A 23934-nucleotide genomic window follows, 5' to 3' on the forward strand; every position below is an offset into this window, starting at 1 on the left:
CAACCCGTATTTACAATTTTTTAAAAAATAGAGTAAAGTCGAAAAAAAAACTCTAAAATAGTGATATTCTTCATGAATACCCTTAAAATTTTAAAACTTTCGTAAGTACGCTAAAATTTCCCTTCTTACATTCATAATTATGCTGAAATTTCCCTCACTTTTGTTGAGATTGCCGATTCAGACTATACTGGAATTCGAGTTTGGCGGCTCGCGAGCTCGCGCGGCTCAAACTTGTTTAACTGGGTTCGGCTCGACTTGACCCGTTAAACAATTTGAATTTAGGCAAAGATTCCGGCTCGTTTAATTAAACGAGTTGGCTCTACTTGACTCGTAAAATTAAATGAACCGAGTTCGCAGGGGCGGACCGAGTGTAGGACCATGGGTGACCTTGGCCCCCATCCTTCCAGCAGCATAGTAGTAGTAGTATATAGTCTCTGTATATCGGTTGTATAATCAATTGTAAAATCTAAATATTGGCCCCCCATATTTGTTTATATACATCTGGCCCTCCTTATTCTTCTAGTCTGTGCGTCCGCCACTGCGAGTTCGGGTAGAGGTTTAGACTCGATTAAGTGTAAAATTATACGGTTGAACTCGCTCGACTCGTTAAAACCGGCTCATTTAGCTAAACGAGTCAGCTCAACTTGACTCGTGAAATTAAACGAGTCGAGTTCGGACAGAGATTTAAACTTGATTAGTTAAACGAGCCGGCTCGACTCGACTCGATTAAACCTGGCTCGAACTAGGTTCAGCTCGAAACTCGGTTTTCTCAGCTCGAATTACACCCTAATTCAGGAGAAGCCATATACACCAGACCGGTGGAACTCAATTTCGACTAATTTTAATTTATCTTAATCTTAAATCCTACCGAATCGGTGTTTTCATGTTCTGAAAACCAGTGTATTACTGAAATGAACACAAATATGTACCTTTTATCTTCAAATTTCCTATAAATTTTTTTGAAAAAAAAATAATAATTCAATAATCAAAAGTCATACGACTAATTTCAAGATAGAGAGAATTTTAGAGTTTTTTAAGAGAGAGGTTAAAATTATTCATAATTAACTTTATTATCGAGATTCTTGAATATTGTTGTCATTGAGATATAAATAATAATTTCATAATATATTTTTAAAATTTTCTCTCTATAAAATTTAAATATTATATTTTTATTTATAAATTCTTTATTTTAAAGAAAAAAACATGAAACTAATATTCCCCTGTAAAGAACTCGGTATATCTTAAAGATCACAAACAGTTAAGCTGATCCTTGGCTTGCAAGTCAACTTTTTTTTCCTTACAACTTTTACAAACTGTAGTGCATGTGAACAGAACAGAATCTTGCTAGATGCTTACTTTTCTTGGTCTTTTTAAAGAAAATTGAACATCAAGAACCGACCACATAGCTTTTTATTAGTGTGAAAGAATTTGTAATACATGCGTCTGGATCAGTAGCCGTGTCTTTGTCAGTTGTATTCGATTTTTCTTGTATAGTTCCTTTTCCTTCTGCGTATGATTCTTTTCTTCAAACACCCATTCTATCTCTTTTAGTATTGACTTTACTACATTCATCACACCTGATACTTACATAAGGTAAATAAATATACAGGAGAATTAAAGTAAGAGTAAAATACAATGTGTGTACACCAAGTTTGCCCAATATTCAATCTGTGTACCTGCACTTCCATATATAGCAATGCGTGTGTACAGAGTTTGAAGCTTCGTACGATACGTGTACAGCCGTCAAAAACAACTCACACCGTCTGTAATTTAAAGGAAGGAGGGGGGGCTTTCTTGTCATTACAGCCATAAAGTAGCTTAGATCATTTTTGCCGCCATTCTCCACCCCTTATTACAGTGCTCTTGTTCTTGATTATGTCTTAATCTCTTCCAACTACACCATTCGTGTGATGACTTGGATTGTGCGTAGTGTTGATGGTTCGACTGAGAAAGGCGTTGATGAAGCTCCCAACTACAGTGGTGAGCTTTTTATCCTCTCTAAGCTTCGTTTTATATGTGTTTCATGATGATTGAAGTTGTTAAATGTTGAATGTATTCAGTGTTAAATGTTGTTGTATATGTTGTTTTATGTTCTTGTTGGAATCATTCTCGAATAGGTGATCATTTTTGTTTGTTTTTGTTGGTTGTTTTGTTAAGTTTGTGTTAGGGTTTACACTAGGTTGTAGCATTTGGCTTACTGATTTGTGTCTGATGCCACCTTTTGCTCTATGCAGATAAGCCTGATAAATTCACCCTGAAATTTCATTTTGATGGTAACTTGGATGTACATCGTAAGACTTATGTTGGAGGGTCAATCAAATATGTAGATATGTGTGATGTTGATGAGATGAGCTACTTAGAAATTGGTAATATGTACACTGAATGTGGTGGTACTGGTTATGTGACTGAGGTCTGGTACAAGCTTCCTAATGCTGAATTTGAAAGTGGTATGTGCCCTTTGTCAAGTGATGCTCATGTGTTGGAATTGTGTAACTCTCTGCCACCAAACAGAGTAATGTATGTTTATGTTCATAGTGAAATTCTCCTCACCCAAGACTACCTACCTTCACAACAATATGATCTATCCTTTATTGATGACCCTCTTAATAATGCCTATGATAAAGAAGTGATTGATCAACTATTGCATCTTGAGGGACTGCATAATGAAATGGATGATGTGCAAGCAGATGAAGTAGTTGTAGAGAAGGACAATGATGTTGGGGAGCAAGTGGTGGATCATAGTGATGCCATTAGCTTTCATGGTGATAGCTCAAACATGGACTCAACAGATGATGATGTGAGTGCTTTGAAGACTGATATACTGAAGCAGAAGAAGAAGAGTGAGGCCACAACTGTTGAGGACTTTGGTCAGTTTGAGTTTGACATAGGTACTCTTACTGGTATGTTGACTGAAGAAGAAGGGCAAGAAGGGGAAGAAGAAGAGTTTAGTGATTACTGTGGAAGTGAAGAAGAGAGGATGGCTGCTAACACCACAGATGAAGAAGAGGAGAGTTACAATGCTTTTAATGAAGACACAGATATGGGAAATCCAAAGTTTGAGATGGGGATGCTGTTTTGTAGTGCTAATGCATTTAGGGAAGCTGTGAGAAAGCAAGCAATTGTTGAAAGGAGGCCAATTAGACAGATGAGAAACTATGGTGTAAGAGTTAAGTTTGTCTGCATGGGAAAGGGCTGTCATTGGAAAATTTATGCTTCTAAAATGCAAAGCAGTTCAACATACCAGATTAAGACATATCATAGAAATCACACATGTGGAACCACCTTTGAGCAGAAGCAAATTAGCAGCAGCTGGTTAGCAAAAGAGTATGAGAATGATATCAGGATGAATCCAACCTGGCCATTAGCATCTTTTCAGAAGAAAATAATAAATGACTGGCATTGCCATGTGAGTATTTCCATGGTAGGGAGGGCTGGCCATGAAGAATATCAGAGGAGATCATGTACAACAATATGCTAAACTGTGGAATTATGTGAATGAGGTTAAGAAAGCAATGCCTGATTCTACCATTGATGTTGTTCTAGAAGCTCAAGAAATTGGTTTGGAGGGTCCCAGGTTCAAGAGAATTTATGTATGTTTAGGGCCAGTTAGGAAAGGCCAGTTAACAAATCTCCTTCCGGCATTAGATTCAGTCCAAGCAGTTCGCTGCACAGCTACCCGACCACAACGGCAGTATTCGTCCATATCAACCAGCTCAATCTCTCTCGATTAAAGTTTGGAGCTTTAGGGTTTTTCGATTTTGGGGGGAGATATGATCGGGTTTGATTAAGATTCACGGGTTATATCGGTGATATAGCCGTTATGTGTAAAAGTGCAATTTGATCACTGCTGTCTTCAAACTATGACTAACGGCGTTAGTCATCAAACTAACGCTTGTACACGTTTTGCAGCGTTTCGTAAACAGTGTGTACACACTTTGCAATATGTCAAAATACAGGTACACAGATCGGATATTGGCCAAACTTGGTATACACATTCTGTATTTTACTCTTAAAGTAAAGCATGCAGTAGCTGGAAAGTAGTGCAAACTGAAAGCAATTTAAGCAGGAATCAGATGCCAAATCTTTCATGAAAGTGTTGGTTTGGTGTCTGTCAACGATTCGATACTTATACAATCTGGACAGTATATATTCGAGACGTAGGCATGAGCAGAAGTTGCTCGAGTAACATTTGTTTCTTTTGGTCTTGTTGCAGAAGAGAAATCGAAAAATTAACTTGCAGAGTAATAGAAGTAGAAATCAACTACAAGTTGAGAAAATGAATGAACCACCAAAGTATGCATATCCCTACCCTGCTCAAGGTAAGCCCTTACCATGCATCATTAATCATTTCTATTTAATTTCTCATTTTTTTATGCTACAATATTTGTTGTTTTGTTGTTACTTCAGGCTATTTTGTTAGCGGAAACTGAAACATAAGTCTTGCGTCTGTGATTTTATATTAAAATGCTAAGATATTGGGACATTTTGTTCGGTTTTAGATGGTTCGGTTTTGAATTCAGCTGATTACTGGCATGAAGTAGTAGTCATCCATATAATTAGCATGCACTGTACAATATAATTGAGAATTGATCTGTCCATGACTCTGTAGGTAACTACTACGGACCTCCGGTGATGGCACCGCCTCAATACGCTGCTGCTCCACCACCTAGGAGAGAATCCGGCTTTCTCGAGGGATGGTACGGTTCTCAAACAATTATTTATCAGTCTGCTTTCTTGTACATATATGTCGATCATACTCTTTTTGCAGAGCTTAGTTTTTTCTTGCTGATGTTTTTAATTTTAATCCGTAATTGTACTCTATCATTTTGTTACAGCCTAGCGGCTCTGTGTTGTTGCTGCCTATTTGAAGAGTGCTGCGATGTCTCCATCTTCTTCAGCTAACACAGTTACGGAAGTAGAAATTCACACGTTATTGTTACAGTTCAACACATATGATGAATGATATATATTATCTGCTCATGAGTGTATATATACAAGAGTTTGAAGATGTAATCTATGACTGTATATTGTTATTCTTATCAAATTTCTGTTGTATTAATAAATATATTTTCAAATGTTTAGTGCAAATTCAATACACTGTCTTTACTGCCATGTAATGAGTCTGGATAGCAAGCTAAAAAATTGATTTAGCTAACAATTACTATCAATATCCTAACCAAGAAATCTTGGGTAAAAAACAATAGGGAAAAATGTTTGAGCACACTATAGGGATGAAAGGGTGTTAGGTTCTCGAGTTATTCAAGATGTTAATTCTCAAAATAACGGAGGGAAAACTAAGCAAATTAAGTCGCTATTGTCACAAGAAGTCAAAAAATAGAATACTTGAGCGACTAAATCATAAACTTATAATTAAGTTGCCATCAAGCATATGCAAGCTTGCACCAGTTAATTAGACTAGCTATAAAAGGAATCTATTCACAGATTGAGATGGACTTCTTAACCTTTTTAACTTAAGTAACAGCAATTATAGTATACTGCAAGTACAGCACTACAAAATTGAGTGATTATGACATGTTGTCTAATGTCTATTGCAGCATCTAAATTCAGAAGCAACTAACTCTTAAACCAGAAAGCAGAGAATGCAATGACAAAGCACTTGAGGTTCTGTAAACTAAATACGATAATGTTATGGGTTTCCCCGATGATGTCTTGTAAAAATGGTCGTTCTGTGGCTGATGATTTAAAATAACAACCTGGACTATTGAGTGCCACCATTCAGTAGAGTACAAACCTGATGTTGGCGAAAACAAGAAAGAATTCTATTTCTTTTCGATCTGAACGGCACCAACCGGATTGTTCAATGATGACAACTTTTTGCAAGCTTTGGAACTACCTCCCCTGAAAGCACCACCAGCTGTTGAAGTCTTTTTCTGCTGTTAGCCCTTCCTTTTAATGCTTCTTCGTTTATCTCTAAACGAATTGGGAGACCCCGAGAAACTTTAATTACTAGTCCTTCTCCAGCTGAAACAACATTGGTATTGAAGTGATCCAATGGGTCATAGGCAAAATATTCATGCATATAATGGGCATATTCAGCATACAGTGATAGATGTAGGGAAGCCGATGAATTATAGCGGTGGCCTAGAATTTAATGATCTTACTTACACTGTGAAAAAGAAGCTTAAAGATGATAACGGAAAGTGGCTAAACCAAGATGTGGACTTGTTGCATAAAATTACTGGATATGCACCCAAAGGGAGCGTCACTGCAGTCATGGGTCCTAGTGGTGCTGGGAAGTCGACTCTTCTGGATGGTTTGGCTGGAAGGATCGCTAGTGGGAGTCTCAGGGGAAGGGTCTCTCTGGATGGGGTCGATACGAGCCCAAGTTTGATCAAAAGAACTTCTGCATACATAATGCAAGATGATCGACTCTTTCCAATGCTTACTGTTTATGAAACCTTAATGTTTGCTGCTGACTTTAGGCTGGGGTCTATCTCGAGGACTGAAAAGATTCAGCGTGTTGAGACGATGATCGAGCAGCTTGGTTTGGGGGTAAGAAACACATCCACAATGCATGGAAACTGCCCTTTGGTTGCAGTGATTACTAACACTTTTTCTTCTTTCTGAATTGTAGTCAACTCGAAATACTTACATAGGTGATGAAGCAACTCGAGGAGTGTCTGGTGGTGAGCGTCGTAGAGTCTCGATTGGTGTGGACATTATCCACGGACCATCTTTACTCTTTCTTGATGAGCCGACATCAGGCCTAGACTCCACCAGTGCTCAAAGTGTCATTGAGAAAGTGCAGGATATAGCTCGCTCTGGAAGCACTGTGATTCTCACAATTCACCAGCCTTCATCGCGCATCCAGCTGCTTTTAGACCACCTAATAATCCTAGCTCGTGGTCAGCTTATGTACCAAGGATCTCCCAAAGATGTGAATTTACATCTTGGGCGAATGGGACGTCGAATGCCTAAGGGAGAAAATCCAATTGAGTACCTCATTGATGTAATACAAGAATATGATCAGTCTGACCATGGAGTTGAGGCACTGGCTGATTTTGCTTTAACAGGCATGAAGCCCCCGGTCCTGACAGACGAGGAGATGTCGATTACTACAATACCCCCCTCGCCTACACCACCACGCAATCAGGGCAAGGGCTCCTCTGGGAAACGGTCACAACCAAAAACACAAAATGAGGATGAGTTTGACAACAGTCTGAGGAGTCCTTGGAATCAGTCAAGATCATGGAGTGCAAGCCAGAGTGGAATCATTCGAACGCTGAAATTTACTCCCAAGCAACGTAACGAGAGTAAAGCACAAAATCCCATGAGGTAAGTAGATATTTTAATTTCACAACATCATTCTAGTCTTACACACAGAACCACTTGAGAATGAATTAAAATCATCTTCTTTTTTTTTTCCACAGTTCATCTCCAAGCTACTACACATACTCAAGTGAAATCCTAGCTGCAGGCACTCCAACACCACATAGCAGTGACTACACCGTAGACGAAAATGACTACCGAACCCCCAATGTGGCACCTGCAAACATGAAGCACCAATATCTAGGCCCGAAATTTGCAAATTCGTTTTTATCTGAGACATGGGTTTTGATGCGCCGCAACTTCATAAACATTAGACGCACACCTGAGCTCTTTCTTTCCAGACTGTTGGTTCTTACTGTCATGGGTATTCTGATGGCTACTTTATTCCTTCATCCTAAAGGTAATCTCCAAGGAATCACAAATCGCCTCAGTTTCTTCATTTTCACCGTCTGTCTCTTCTTTTTCTCTTCCAACGACGCTGTCCCTGCTTTTATCCAAGAACGCTTCATTTTTGTCCGCGAAACTTCTCATAATGCCTACAGAGCCTCTTCATACACCATTGCTGGAGTCATCACATACCTTCCTTTTCTAGCAATTCAGGCTGGCGTCTACGCTGGGATTGTCTGGTTCCCATTAGGCCTTCGAGGAGAGTTCTACTACTTTTTCATAGTACTCTACATGTCTCTCCTCTCCACCAACTCATTCGTCGTGTTTGTCAGCTCAGTAGTCCCAAACTACATAATGGGCTACGCAGCAGTCATTGCGTTCACTGCTCTGTTTTTCCTATTTTGCGGCTACTTCCTGAACAGCGACGACATCCCTCCTTACTGGGTATGGATGAACAAAATTTCAACAATGACATATCCGTATCAGGGGTCTTTGATGAACCAGTTTCAGACTACAGATGTGTTTGGACAAAATCCCGGAGGACAAAATGTGACTGGGATCGCAATTCTGGAATCACTCGCAATAAGTACCAAAGAATCAAAAAAGTGGTACATGGTTCTGATTATGTTCGGGTGGGCTGTTCTGTATAGAGTCTTGTTCTATATAGTCATCCGTTTTGCCTCAAAGAACCAGAGGTCATAGAGATCACTATAGTTATAAGATTGAATTTCATTTCTCAACTGCAAACAATATATCAGTTTAATAACCTTCTTAAGATTGCCTTTCTCTTTTTTCTCTTACTTTCTTTGGTTTTACATTAACAAGTTTTACATTCATGTCTGCATAGTTTGGTTGCTCTGACTTTGGGCGTTTACAATGAGAACTGAGATCCCAGAAAAAACTAAAGATCTGATCTAAACATATGACTACTTGGAAGTAAATTAAATGATCACAAGCAATTTACACATAATTAAGATCGAAAATCATACTATGATTTGTTCATCATCTTTTTAAACTCCTCGAAATTAACATTACCATCACCATCAACATCAACAGACCTAATCATCTTCCGGCAATCCTTCAGCGAGCACTTCTCTCCCAGGCTCTTCAACACAACATGCAGCTCACTCGCGGAGATCAAGCCATTCTTGTCGCGGTCATAAAGCTCAAAGGCTTCCCTTAGATCCTTATTAGCGCCGTCATCAGAACCTCCAAGGTGAAAATCCGAAAACTCCTTGAGATCAATGACTCCATCGCCATCAGTGTCGATTTCCGACATTATACGCTTAAGTTCATCAGGAGCCACATTGGTACCAAGTGCCTGTAAAATGGATCCGAGCTCTGATAAATCAATTTTGCCATCTCCATTTGCGTCGAACTTGCTGAACACCTTCTTAACTTCGTCTCCCATGTAATTCTCACCTCGAACACTCTTTTTCATTAAGAAAAACACAGAATTGGACCACCACAGTTTATTGAATACAGAGAGATCTGTGCCAGCAGTTAGCAATTATATAGTACTAGAGATCATGCATAAATTATAGTCCCACTATGCTTGCAGTTAGGAATATTAACGCGTTGTAACGCGTTAAGTTCCTAACACTCTCGGCACGTGGATCCCTCAGCTTTGTACCAAAGCAAAAAAAAGTATTCGTGCTGGTAAGAATAAGAAGTCTCTCGCAGTACGTTAACAGAGCTCCATTTTGCAAGGAAAGAATAGTGCACCAGTAACTTGTACTTTCTTGTCACCAGTGGCGGAACCAGGAGATAATATTTAACAACATTTGATTGAAGGAAAAATTTCAGTTAATACAAAGATTTTTGAAACTTACCAGGGGCTGAAAAAAAATTTTATATCATTTTTAGAGAACATTCAGGGCGGGAAAAAAAAAATTCTACTGATTTTTTTTTTCTAACGGGGGTTCCAGCCCCCTTCGCCCCCCAAGTTCCGCCCCTGCCTGTCACCCGACTTATATAAGTTCGGGGGAGAGGGTTCGTATTTTAAAATTTTTATAAAATAAAATTTTAGTATGTATTTTTGAATAAAAATTTGATATTTAAATTTTTTGCAAACTCAGATAATAATATTTTATAAAAAATTTAAAATGTGTGAAAATAGATGAGACGGGAGAATAATGGTTACGTAGCCTTTTCTTTTAGAATCTGTTAGTATGATATTGTTGCAAAATCGAATTTGGAGTAATAAAAAAGAATCGGGAAGATGTGGATATCACTGCAAGAAAAACGAATGTTATCTGCACGGAATCTGTATCGGAAAAATTGAACAATGACATCCCGCATAGTCCCGTGTACCCATGCCGACTTTTTAATGGTTGCTTCTTGTAAATGAAGATGGCGACTTTAGACCGGTCCCGGACACGACTCACCATGCTTTAATATAAGTGGTCTCCGTTAGTTTGGCGGTTAATTATTTGTAGTTATAACGTGAGTTCGTTCAGATCTACATTTATGACAGGCTACTTTGCGAATATTGTGTTATTTTACCTTCATGCATAATCGAATCATATCGAATCATACAACCTGTTCTTTACTAAAAGATCATAAATAAATCTTCGGGCAGCAGCAAAGCGTGTGCCGTGTGGCCTCTACCCGTATTACTTTAGCTTTTTTTAACAAATATATTAATCTGATAATAAAAAATTATACAACATCTACGTCAATAATCGAGTCAAATAACAATAAATTATAATTAATTATTATCATGAAGAAACAGTTAAACAATATTTTGTAAATAATGTATATACAAATATAAATACATTATGAGATATTAATTTAGTCTATATATTTTTCTTATAAAACTATATTGACAGATAATATCTATTATTTTTTTAATAATTGGTTCGGTTGGGTTTTGCGGTTTGGTTTTCACTTAAAATTGGAATCGCATCCGTAGTATTGTTAAGTTTTAAAATTTTCAATTTCAGTTTAAACAAACTCGATTTAATGTAATTTCATTTTGATCGATTCGGATTCCATTTCGATTTCAGTTTAAATTCGGTTTCTCTCACCCTAGTCACCGGGGTTGTTCCCAACTGTTTTGGAGCGTGTTTATCTTCTGTGCTCAAATTTAGATTTTTGTATTTGTAAAGCTGATATACCTTTTCAGGACATAAGATGCGGCCCGTTAATCGTTGGGCTCCTGGAAACACAGAAAATAATTATTCTAACATCAAAAGTGGCATTTTCTTATAATTTATGGGCTTCAAAGTATTGCCCAGAATATAATTTTGCGTCACAAAACTGTAAGCTTGGCCCACTACGCAATGGGCTACCTCTGGACTTCTTTAAACTAAAGCACTTATCCCCAGTTTCCAACTGTCATCTTATAGCCCATAACCTAAAAGGAGACCACGATTGAAAAGAAAATCATGACATGAACTTGCAGTCCTCCCCTCTCCACTACTATCAAATACCGACAGGAAAACGTTAGGCATTTTTTTAAAATTTTTTTCTCACATTCTAGTCGGTTATATTGATCGTCACACGTGAGCATAAATCATTCAATTAAAATCAGTAATTTATTTATTATTTTATTTGAGAAAAAAATTGAAGAATATTTTGAATATATAACATGACTAATTTGACCAGAAAATCCTCTTATATCTGTATCTAGTTATATAAATTTTACGAAATTGGATAGTAATATGTACTCTCCAACAATGTTCTACTAGATGACTAGACATGTAGTTGAACAAAAATATACAAAACACTATATAATAATATAAATCACAATTATAAAACTTTTTTAATATCAAAATTTGTAACTTGAGCTAAACCTTGGACGTAGCAAGTTGGAAATTTGAAGCTACGCCACGAGGAAGAAATAATAATCAAGTGCATGCATGTGTTGTTGAGTGCGTAGGTAAAATTTTGGCTTGGCACGCCTTGCCATATGTGCCCTCATTTTTGTCAAGACGATACATAAAATTTATTACTAAAAACATGTTCCATGAGAAACTTGTTAATTAGGCAGAGCAGCCACGTCGAAGCTTCAAATATCAACGTCGTTATCAGGACTAATCACATCTAGTCAACTAATTTCCAAGTTAACGATAGGAACCTAACTGCTTTTTCATAACCGTCGCATTAATCCTACCCTACTTAGGATAAGTGCGGAGACTAGTTTCACATTCGCATTTCAACTGGTAGTTGCAATTCTCAAAATCAAGAAAATACGGCTATAGCCAATCGTCGGGCGGGGCGGGAAAGGCATATGCGTCTCGGTTTTCAGTTCTGCCATCTTATGGTTGGTAATCCTGTATAACAGCCTAACAGGCCGAATTAATGAATGACCTTTAACATTAGTGGAGTCCGATTGGCTGAGTTTTTATTATTTAACATGATTCATGGAGTGTACGGCCGGATTTTCAAACCGAGTTTTTATGCTAAGTTGAAAACAACTTATTCATAATTTTTGCATAAAAAATTTTATGTCAATTTTCGATTTATCTCACTTTTATAAAAATAAAAGTGATTTGTGATAATTTATTACTTATGATTTATTTTTATAAAAAAAATTTTAAAAATTTAAGAGTGTCTAAAACTAACCGCTGAGCCGGCAGTTTGTTTTTGACTTGAAGATTACGATTTATGTTAATTATACAAATCGACATTTTTCAAAATTAGAAACGATTTTAAGCTCTGACTTGGAGCGAAACACAAACGGGGTATAGCTCAAAAACTTGACAAGCATATTGTGTTAAATCCTGATTAAACATAATGCAACACAAAATCAACTGCAATCAACGTCAATGGGCGTTGATGCAGCAGACGTGGATCGCGAGTGAATCTTCAAGAAATTTGATGCCAGTGGTGATGGTAATCTACCACCTTCCAATCTGGAAGAATCCTTGAAAACATTAGGCTCTGTCACAATTGAACTAGTCAAGAAAATGATCAACCAAATCGACACGGATGGCATGGCTACATATCCTACCAATAACCTCATGATTTTGCCAAAGACAGCAGGGGTTTAATCAAAGATGTTTCTAAGATCTTCTTATCTGCATCATTCTCTTCAGTTAGGCCTCAACTTCTATCGTATCTTATGAGTTGTTTCATCACTGTGTAATCTTTTCTACAAATCACAACTATTTTGCATTATACAAAAATGGCGAGCGGGTTTTAGCAGATTACAGGATTTTTTTATATTTGCTAGCATTTTTTTTCGATAAGTGCCACCTACACTAAAGAATCCAAAAATCCTGAACCACGTTTGTCATGAGCTTATGGCCTCTGATATTTTAAGACAAATGGCTTGCATTCTGCAGAAGTTATTCTACTTTGGCTAGCCGACTGATGTTTCTAGTCGTGGTTTTCGTACTCAAGAATCAATTCTTTACTTGTGCATCTGTAAGAATCAGAATCGAAAAGAGATTAAACTATATTCTCCATTTAGTTATGCGGGCACAGCGGTTGATAAAGAATGATTCTCTGAGGATCAAAACAAAGACTTTGCCCATCTTATACATCTCAGAAACTTTTGCATTTATTTTTTTTCAGCGAAAATTAGTAAACCAGATCAGTTTCGTGGCTTAGAGTGAAGAAAACCATAGAAAACATGGAGAAAAACATGTTTTCACAGAAAAATGTGACTTGTGGAGAGTGTTGTATGTGACTTGACTTTCTTTAGGGACTACAAAATATCTCTTCAAGCCATCGTAATAATCCGCTTTAACGACCTCTAAGGCCTTTCAGAGCTCGTTGTTCACACCTACCTAATTCAATTAACTTTGTAAAGTTCGTCATGCTAATGGAGGTGAACAAAGATACAGGACTCTGTTAACCGATTCTGATCTCAGAAAAAATTTCAAGCTCCTTTTTTTTTTTATTCGAAGGAACGAGGGAATGATTGAAATGCACTGAAATTCTCAAGTTCATGTTTCCCTCAGGCCTCTCTGTAAAATTTCTAGAACTTTTTTCCATCAATTCGTAGATTAGACGATGATTCAAAATAAATTCTAATCGGAACTGCAGAATAGAGGTATTACTGATGTCGAGTTCCAGATAATTAAACTGACATATATCAACCTAGGTTGATTAAGCATACATTTCTTCAAAGCACAATTACAAACTATTACATTGAACTTGCAACAATCTACCAAGATCATTCCCTTCTCATTCGAAACAGAGAAGAAATGCAAACATACAAATATACATTTGTTTCACAGTCTAGACCCCTATCTACAACTCTAAAAGGTTGCTTTTCCCAAAACTGCATTCTAACAAGATTGATACTATATAAGATTATATAGACATGCAAGGAGTCCTACAGTTTCGACTTGGGATCATCAAGCTCAAATTCTGGTACCCCGAGCATCGCCAAGGCCAGATGATTCTTCATTTCACTATCCGTCTGCTGAAGCTGAGGGTAACAGTCTGCAACTGCACCATGTGTGGGGAAACTATAACTCTTCTTAAAAGAGAGTTTTGGTTGTTCATTTGTCAATATTGATATAATTTCACTGATGCTAGGCCTCCGGAATTCTTCAGTAACTATACAAGCACTTGCAGCTTTAACCATCATTGATATATACTTTAAATTTTTGCGTGTGAGCTTGATATTTGGATCAATTAGTCCTTCTACGGCTCCTTTCTGCAAAAACGGCTTTGCCTGCAACAAGAACGATACACTATCATGATATAACCTCAGAAGATGTACTACACAGAGGCTTAATTAAAAAACATTGCATGTTCCTCAATTAGGCTAATATTTGCATAATATTAATATGATATCAGTAATAAAATGTTCGGATGCATGTGGACTGTGGCATTGAATTAATGTCGCAGTAATATAAGGGGCTTTCATGTTCCATCGAACAAAAGGCTTTAAAAACACAGTAAATTATTGACCTACCCATGATATAAGATTCTCTTCCCCTGTTCCTTTCCTGGTTTCAATTGGCTTCCTCCCAGTAACTAGTTCCAAGAGAACCACCCCCAGTGCATAAATATCAGTTTTATCAGAAATTTTCCCATGTTGAAAATATTCAGGAGCCAGATATCTGCACATTACGCAAAAAGATCAGCATACAATTCAGATGAATTTTTGTTTTTATAGTTTGTGTTTAGATGGTTTAGAATAATACCCAAATGTTCCTTTCACAGTTTGGCAAAGAAAAGGAACTGAAGGTGCTCGAGTCCATGTCGCTAATCCAAAGTCACATAACTGCAAAAAAATTAAGATAATTCACCATCAAACTCACTAGTTTTCCCCAAAATAATGACATACTAAGACGATCAAAAAATTATATACAGAAATTTTATCATACCTTGGGTGTTTTCCTGGAAGAAAGAAGAATGTTCGAGGGTTTAATGTCTCTGTGAACTACACATCTTTCGGTCCCATTATGCAAGTAATTAACTGCCTTTGCAATTCCTAGCGCAATCTTATACCTCACTGACCATGGAAGAGATGTATTGCCCTTAGAATCCTTCTTTTCTGAAAATTCAAAGGCATAACAAAAATTACTTTTATGTGATAATTAGGATGAATCCATGAATTATAAATTTTTAAGAATGACAAAGCATACCATGTAAATACTGCTCTAAGCTTCCACAAGATACATATTTGTATACCAGAAACAAATCCTCCTGAGGTCCAATACAAAAACCGACCAGAGGAACGATATAAGGATTGTGTAGTGAACTAGCAATCATTAATTCCCTGCAAAATGCTTTTGAGCACTCTTCGTCTTGTTTATCCAGCTTCTTGATTGCCACTGAGGTCCCAAATAACCCAATTTTTCCCTTATATACACAGCTTAATGCACCTCTGCCTAAAACTCTGCCTACAAATTGTAAACACAAAATTTTAAACTGCAAATTTGAATTATTGAAACTCTCTTTGTAAATTGAGGATCGGAGATTTGTAGACTAAAATTGTTTGTGTGATTTAGTACGTAGAAAAGAATTATAAAATCAAGCAATACCTTTAGAAAAATTGTTAGTGGCAGAGAGAATTTCAGAATAACTGAACCTAACAAGGTTATGCGCCACCGGAGAAATATTCCTTTCTAGTGACTCAAGTCTGCTCCATTTGACGTCTCTTGATCGAGGAGAGCCCATGAACACCCCATTGTCCAAATTCACCATTAAAACTGTAGCTGAAGAGAACTGATTTAATTTCATCGACTCGAGTTCAAGCTGAGAGCAAAAAGTGAACCTGAATGAAGATTGAATTATTTGAGGATCAGTGTATCTGATGTCTGCACCGCCACATCCACCAGAATCAGCAAGCAGCCATGCTTTGTTCTGCTCAGAGTTATTGTTGTCACTCTTTCTTTCATCGTTTTTGGAATTTATCCGTTTAAGAGGTGGCAGAAAACAGGACAGACCATATTCAAAACTCAATTTCCGGGCCATTTTTTTAGATTTTTCTGGTGATTCTTGATCACTACCTGAAGAAGGGCTAGACATATCTGAAGGAAGACGGTCTGGAGAAATAGTGCAGCTTTTACGTTGAGAAACGAAGCCCATTTAAGAAATTTTGTAAATATGTTAAGCACATAAACGCTATAGAGTACTTGAAGAAGAGGGAGAGAATCTCTTAATAGAGAAAGCAGAAGATCATCTTTGGTTTTTGTGTGTGTGTACAATGTGTTTATATATTTATGTTTAGGGAGATCAAGATTTGATTAAATTAGACTCCTGCGATTATAATATTACAGTGGACGTTGATAATGAGAGCAGAAACTAATTACATATTAAGAAGATCAACAAATGTTTTTTCTGAATTTGAAACAAATATTTACCAGAACTAAAATATTCTGGTGGAGGACACGTGGAGAGACAAGAAGCATAAATAAAGAACAAAGTAGAAGATATATAGAGATCATTTTATATTCTCACTAAGCTTTTAACAACAAGCAAAAAATTGGGTGAGAGGGAGGAATAGGTTGGGTGTTAGAAAGTGGTTAAGAAGAAAGTAGACGATAGACAAATACTCTAGACACATATATTCTTTTGTTTGATTATGTTAGATAACCATAAAAACTAACCTTTCATGACTAAGGGAAAATTCGTATAAAGTTGTTTCTTAAAGCAAAATTAAGTATAAAATTTATGGGATATACAAAATTTTGGCACTTATTCTAAACTATGGTTCCGTAAGAAAAAATATAATTAGATCAACTTTACTTTAATCAAATTTTCCAGACAATATTTCTTAGATAGTTGAATGTTAAGCCCGAGAAATTTTGTTTTGGTATAACTTATAATTTTCAATCACATCCTTATACTTGAGTTTTTAACTCTTATGATGAATTTAACAAATCTAAGCAATACTGAAGAAAGAAATTGCCCAAGCTCTGCAAACTTCTGGTCATATGTGAAATGTATAAACACACGTTTCTACGTATTTAAAATTGTTAGAGGTCTAGCAGCTTTTACCTAATAATTCTGTGGTGTTGATAGTTTAACAAGGTGTTTAGCAAGAAAGTAGGTCATGCAAAGAATAAAAATAAGAAAAAACAATATAAATAAATAGTTAGAAAAGAGAAGATAGTTCAACAATGAATAAATTAGCAGTAAGATTTAGGTAGAGGAAAGGTCTCCTTGAATTGGTATAGAAGTAACAGGGCACACAACAACTGAGTAGTATGAATACCTGTATATTCCCTTCTTGCATCATGCATCTTCGACAGAGTGTCGGTACCAGTTTTTAAACCAACCATATTATTGAGATATTTAAATAATTGTATGCAATTTACCTAATACAGTGTATCTTAATGTACGATTTAATTGTCATCAAGCCTTTTAATAACAGATCAGTACAGAAAATTAATGTCTTCTTCAATAATCAAGTACTGACAACATGAGATTTGTTGCCATAAGAGAAGGCATAACAGCTCATAATATCCAATAATACAGAAGAAGAAACTGTGTTTATTATTTCCGTATGTTACATAATCTCAGTGCATTTGTTTGTTTATTTCGTCGAGTAAAATGGGAGTAGAAAGTAGTTTGTCACACGAATAATCCTTAATGAAATATGGTATTGTACGTGTGTGCCAGACACTAGACTTTTGAACATAGGAAATGCCTTCTGCATGAAAACATGGTAGTACAAACTACTAAGCAAGGAGATTCTGGGCAGCTGGTTGTTATTCAGGGGTTGATGATTTAATAATGCTGGATACCAACACTAACATGTCGGAGTGGATTATTCTTCCATCGGTGTCATTCAAGGTCCTTTGTAGCCTGGAAATGCTGGTCGGGTTCGATGGATAGACTCAGGTGGATCAGATAGATGCCGAGACTTGTAACAAAATAATTGCCAGTCCAATAATTTAGAAGATGGGGAATTTTAAATGCTTGGAGATTATATTAACAACCTGCAACAAATAGTCTGCATATTTCTCGGGTTAGTTGTGGCATTTGTACCGTACAAGTCAACTTCTGAGTGATCTGTAAAATTTGCAGTTCTGAGGACAATTCCCAATTGTGATTCCTCTTGTTCCTTAACAATATGCAGATATGTGTTTTTCATATGGACCGACCACAACGTGATCTTCCCATTTTATATTGTGGAAGCTCTGGCCTGTAGATATGGGCAAAAGGTATAATCAAATTAATAAATTGTATTCACATATAATTAATAGGCGAGCCCATATGCATTGATCTGTTAGCAAGCTAACCATATGTTACACCACTTCATTTATTCATTTTGCTGCAATTTGCAAACTTTGCCTTTCAGAGTTGAGTATGTCGCATTCATCTGCATATTTGTTCCGGCTTTTATACCAGTTCTTAATTCCTTAATTGTACGTGCAGTCTAAATCTAAAGCAGTTTCCATAAATCCGGAAGTCGACATTTTATAACCGACAAGAACTTCTAAGGACGCAGCTAGTCCAGTAAAATATTTCCGGATTTCACTTTGTGAGGCAAAATGCTATCAAGTGCCACATCTAGAGGAAAACATATACAGCAATGCCTAGATATTTTTTAGATAACAATAAATACTTGAAAGAGGTAATTGCATATCGCACCCCTTAAGTATCGTTCAAAAACGATAGAGTACCGATACTTTAATAAACTCAACTCGCACCCCTTATCTTTACTTCTCAAAACCGAGATGCACCCCCTGCCGTTAACTTTTGTTAACTCAGTGCACTCCGTTAAGTCACTATATATATAATTGCAATTTGGACCTCTTAACTTACGTTCAAAAACGATATTGTACCCGTACTTTTGGAAACCCAAATCGCACCACCTATCTTTACATTTCAAGAACGATACGCACCCCCTCCTTTGAATTCTGTTACCTTCCGTTAAAATACTCTTTCGTCTCAATTTACATGTCCCTTTTGTTTTTTGAGAAGTCAGATTAACTAATTTTTGACCAACTATTAAAAAAAAATTATTTATTATTTTAGGAAATAGAAAGTTACATATTAAAATATACTAAATTTTGTTTAAAAAAATATCATCAAAAAGTAAATCTAGCCTATTTTACTAGAGGTAAATAACAGGGGGTCCGAATTGCAGTTACCTCTATTATTTGCGAAATTCGGACCCTCTATTATTTGCGAAAACAACTAGATTTACCTTTTGATGATATTTTTTTTTAAATTTTTTGTTTAATTAAGTTATGCCCAAGTCAAAATGATTTTACATATTGAATGATTTTAAATTTTTAGTGACATATGTATTAGGTACTTAAAATATACACTATTTTAAATATAAAAAATAAATATTATGTGATATTTATTATAAATAATACATAAATTTATCTATTGATTAAAATATATAAATTTTAATTATTTTGTTTGGAAAAATTGATCAATTTTTTTTAAAAGATATCATCAAAAATTAAATCTAGTCTATTTTAATAAATACATATTTTCAAATAGTTGGTCAAAAATTAGTCAATTTAACTCCTCAAAAAGCAAAAGGGACATGTAAATTGAGACGAATGAGTATTTTAACAGAAGGTAACAGAATTCAACGGAGGGGGTGCGTATCGTTCCTGAGATGTAAAAATAGGCGTGCGATTCGAGTTTTCAAAAATATGGGTACAATATCGTTTTTAAACGTAAGTTAGGGGGTTCGAATTGCAATTATATATATAGTGACTTAACGGAGTGCACTGAGTTAACGGAAGTTAACGGTAGGAGGTGCATCTCGGTTTTGAGAAGTAAAGATAAGGGGTGCGAGTTGAGTTTCTTAAAGTATAGGTACTCTATCGTTTTTGAACGATACTTAGGGGGTGCGATATGCAATTACCTCTACTTGAAATTTGAAATGAGAGGCAGTTAAATTTATAACGAATTTGACAAGGTATAAATTAAGGGGTCATTTGTTAAATCTGAACAATATTTTCTGGACGATAAAAATATCTGGACGAGTATATAATCTGGATGATAAATGAATTATGTTGTTTGTTAAATATAACGTACAAGACTTTCTGAATGGCGAATTTTAGACCTCAATTAATTTAATTGTTAATATCATCTTGAGGAGTTATTTTTAAATTCAAATATTATTTTTATTCAAAATTATATTAGTATTTATCATTAAATGAATGAAATTATTTGATTTATAAGTAATTAAATTCTATTCACGGTGATCTTCACCTATTATATTATATTAAATAATTGATAATATTAATAAATAAAATGTGTATAATAATAATTATATAATGTTTATTAAAAATTTATTATTCATGAAATTACAAAATTATATTAATCATGTAAAAAATAACTAATAAATAAAGCAGCAAGGGCATATGCCCATGAGGTATTGATGTGAGTATATACTGTCATGAATGGTTCAGTTGAAAATTTATGGCAGTGTCGTCCAGAACAATTTATGTCTCGTCCAGATTTTAAAACGATGGACAAACAATCTGGATAGCAAGCATATGGACGATCCAGTTCATTTCCTCTCATTCACTTGTTAACAAATGACCCCTAAGACAGACTTACACGACTTGAAAAAAATCTAATAATGTTTTGATGATGTCCTAAAACACTCGAACATCTCGTAAGTGCTTATTTTTGACTCATCATTATGCATGCCCTCAATCATTTTTATCAATAAAAAATTAGCTTCCTTCCCTTTCAACACATCTCTCCCTCTAAGCTTTCAATTTATGTATGATAATAATTCAAATATATTACTCTTTTAATAATAAGACATGTTGTTGTAGTTGATATATTAAAATTATGTCTACAATCACTTGGATACTTTTTTTATTATATTTATTTATATGACATTTGCTAGGACATTGTTGGACTCCTCCATTCTCACTCTCGTCGTTTCTTTACATGTCCCCTTCATTTTTTATATTTTAAAACTGTTTATAAATAATAATTTTTATAATATGAAAACTAATTAATCTGTTATATGAAAACTATTTATGCCCATAATTAGTGTTCTGAAAATCTGCCGATTAACCGGATCGGACGAATTTCGGCGCGATTTGTAAAAATCGGGACAGAAATAGGCCAAATCGGTACTTAGCCGGCCAAACATTGGAATAATTAGTCAACAAATCGTCAGAAAATTAAAATTTTTAAAAGATATGAGAAATTTTTAAATAATTACAAATATATTTAATTATATTTTAAATAAATACTTATTAAATATATGCCAACAAATCGTCAGAGAATTTAATTATATTTTAAATAAATACTTATTAAATATATGCCAACTAATGTTAAAAAAAGATATTCAAAATTGTATATTTATAACATCATTAAAAAAATTTTAATAAAATATTATATGATAATGTATTGTTAGGAGTGTTTTTAGTATTTGAAACTATTTAATAATGTAAGACTAATAGACTCCATATTTGTAGACTTGTAGTACCAAAAGGAGAGTACCAAACCAAAAAATATAACTAAAACCTTGGATTACAAATTATACCCATGTTGGTTTATTATAATATAGTATATATTTGTGTTCGTGTGCGACAATTTCGAATACATATTCAAATATTGGCATATATATGTTAGTTAATATTCGAATTCAAAATAATAAAGTTGTATAATACTATAGTTTTAATTAATTAACATAATAAAATTTTTGTTAATTATTTAATATATTTTCCAAGATTTATTTAAGTGCAACCATGTCTTAAAAATATATTAGATATATATTATATAATACTACATTAAATATATTACATATTCCTCACTCTTATTTTAATCTTTCTTGAATTTTTTTAATTATAAGTTGTTTTGCCATTAAAAAAAAATCTGTATAATGTAAAACAGATTAGTATCTATATTATCCATCATATTCGTATATTATCCATTTTAGTTGTCATCTTTGGTTTTGTGCCGGTCAAATTGATCAAAATTTGACTGAAATTTATTAATATTTTATCAATAGATAAAATTAAAAAATATGTCAACGGAAATAACTTTTAATCTATTTTAAGATGCAATTTTCAGTTTTTTAAAATAATGAAAGAGTGACTTACAATCTTTGTTCAAAAATTAGTCAATTTGATCGATAGAAATAGAAATGTGACAACTAAAAAGAGACAGAAGGAGTATATGAACTGAGATACGGATTCAAATTTCAAGACTCTCGAATTCGGATATATACCGAATCGTATCCAAATTTCTTTTTGATGGGCTGGATTTTTTATTTTTTTTATTTAACGAAACAGCCCTGCTGTTAGCCAGTAACTATACAAAATTCAGGGTTTGGGCATTAATGTTCAAACTTATATATTCTGGGCCTTTGAAGTCCTCTACTTGATAGAATAGCCCATAAGAAATCAATGTGGCCACAAGAGCCCGATATTGATTGTATAAAGAACTTGCAGCAAGAAGATTGAAATACGACATTCATTTTATTTATAATTGTAAATTAGATATATCAAATTTCAATTTGCTTTTTAAAAGGAGTACGAAGTAAGATAAATACTACGAGCTGACTGATCGCAAGATGAAGGATAATATTAATATTTATAAAAATTTATTTCATGACGTTTGAACCTTGATGGTATATTTACTGTTTACGAGTGGTAAAAATAAAATTCGAAAAGGTTTGTTGGAATTAATGATGTTAACGGCGGTATACAACAAAATACAGTTGATGATTTTGAATTTAGCTGAGTACTGTTGTTGATTTGGAGTTTAGCCAACTGTTGATGTGACAGATAATAATAGATTGGGTTTTGATCCTTTTCAGTTAAATTTAAATGTAAAATCGAAAAATAAAATGTAAAGTCGAATATTTTAGTTTTAAAAACTAAATACAAATCCAATTTAACTCAATTTTGATTCGAATCGGGTTTTTTTGAGATACTTTAATAATTAACTAGTGCATTCAAATGTACATGATAAGGGCAGATAATGATATATTTATTATTATATTAATCAAGCAAACAATATTATAGGAGTAAGTAATACTATATGAAATACAAAGTACAACTTATGAGTAAAAGTATTAGACTATTAAATTTTAACTAGTTAATATAATTTTTTGACGGTTTCATCTAATATAATAAATGTTTTTGCTAAAAAAACAATTTAATAATTTTCAATTATATCGTATTATATATAGTATAAAATTTATTATTTTTGTTAATACTAATTTCGTATCGGTTAAATTTCAATTTATCGTTCGGATGTTCCTCATATTTTGTGTCGGTTTCCGGATCCATACGCCTTTCCTAAGAGCATCTCCAACGGTGTTGGCTATAATCGTCGGCTAAATTGGACCTGTAAGATGTAATGTAAATTTTGCTGAACCTGTAAGACATTTCGCTTTAATGGTATTGGCTATATTGGTTGGCTATAATTTAAAAATAGTATATTATTAATATTTTAGATTGTTAGAATAGAATATATCAGTTCAATATGGTAATAAATGATGTGCAATCTTCCTACAGATTTCTTACAGACTTGTAGAGGTTCGACAAATTTAGTCAAAATTTAGCCATCCATAGGAGGTTGGCTAAATTTATAGACAACAGGTCACTATGGTTGGAGTGTGAACTTTTGAAGTGGTTGGCTAAATTTTTTTATTTTTGACATGACAACTCACTTTTTAGCTAAGAAATCTTCATGGTTGAAGATGCTCTAACTGGACAGAGGAGCGGCCCCTGCTTGAACGTATGAACGCAAAACCATCTTATCCCTACCCCAACCTCATTTTAAATGCTGAATAATGTTTAGTACACAAGTAGATCACCAGTCGTACGAGACTCCGAGAGACTATTCAAACACAGACCACCAACAGTGTGCTGACTCCACATGCATCATACAAATGTG

The 23934-nt window shown here is 34.8% G+C and overlaps 4 protein-coding genes across 4 annotated transcripts; 2 read left to right on the plus strand and 2 right to left on the minus strand.

The window, feature by feature from the left end:
* The first annotated feature begins 1644 nt into the window (after positions 1–1644).
* Positions 1645–3478, plus strand: LOC135147257 (uncharacterized). The gene is made up of 2 exons (XM_064080161.1): positions 1645–1980; positions 2235–3478. Exons 1-2 carry the CDS (start codon positions 1911–1913, stop codon positions 3476–3478), a joined length of 1314 nt encoding a protein of 437 aa, XP_063936231.1. The 5' UTR covers positions 1645–1910.
* A 2085-nt stretch (positions 3479–5563) lies between these two features.
* LOC108226163 (ABC transporter G family member STR2) lies at positions 5564–8417 on the plus strand. Its single transcript, XM_017401105.2, has 3 exons — positions 5564–6513; positions 6596–7296; positions 7392–8417. The coding sequence occupies exons 1-3, from the start codon at positions 6013–6015 to the stop codon at positions 8377–8379; spliced, it is 2190 nt and encodes a 729-aa protein (XP_017256594.1). The 5' UTR covers positions 5564–6012; the 3' UTR covers positions 8380–8417.
* A 170-nt stretch (positions 8418–8587) lies between these two features.
* LOC108225080 (probable calcium-binding protein CML18) lies at positions 8588–9118 on the minus strand. The gene has a single exon (XM_017399893.2). It carries the CDS (start codon positions 9116–9118, stop codon positions 8666–8668), a length of 453 nt encoding a protein of 150 aa, XP_017255382.1. The 3' UTR covers positions 8588–8665.
* A 4596-nt stretch (positions 9119–13714) lies between these two features.
* LOC108224972 (probable serine/threonine-protein kinase PBL7) lies at positions 13715–16490 on the minus strand. Its single transcript, XM_017399747.2, has 6 exons — positions 15630–16490; positions 15231–15488; positions 14970–15139; positions 14787–14866; positions 14555–14702; positions 13715–14311 (listed from the first exon to the last, which is right to left on the minus strand). The coding sequence occupies exons 1-6, from the start codon at positions 16174–16176 to the stop codon at positions 13967–13969; spliced, it is 1548 nt and encodes a 515-aa protein (XP_017255236.1). The 5' UTR covers positions 16177–16490; the 3' UTR covers positions 13715–13966.
* Between the last annotated feature and the right edge of the window lie 7444 nt (positions 16491–23934).

Source organism: Daucus carota, chromosome 6 (assembly GCF_001625215.2).
Source record: "Daucus carota subsp. sativus chromosome 6, DH1 v3.0, whole genome shotgun sequence".
NCBI classification, from domain to species: domain Eukaryota; kingdom Viridiplantae; phylum Streptophyta; class Magnoliopsida; order Apiales; family Apiaceae; genus Daucus; species Daucus carota.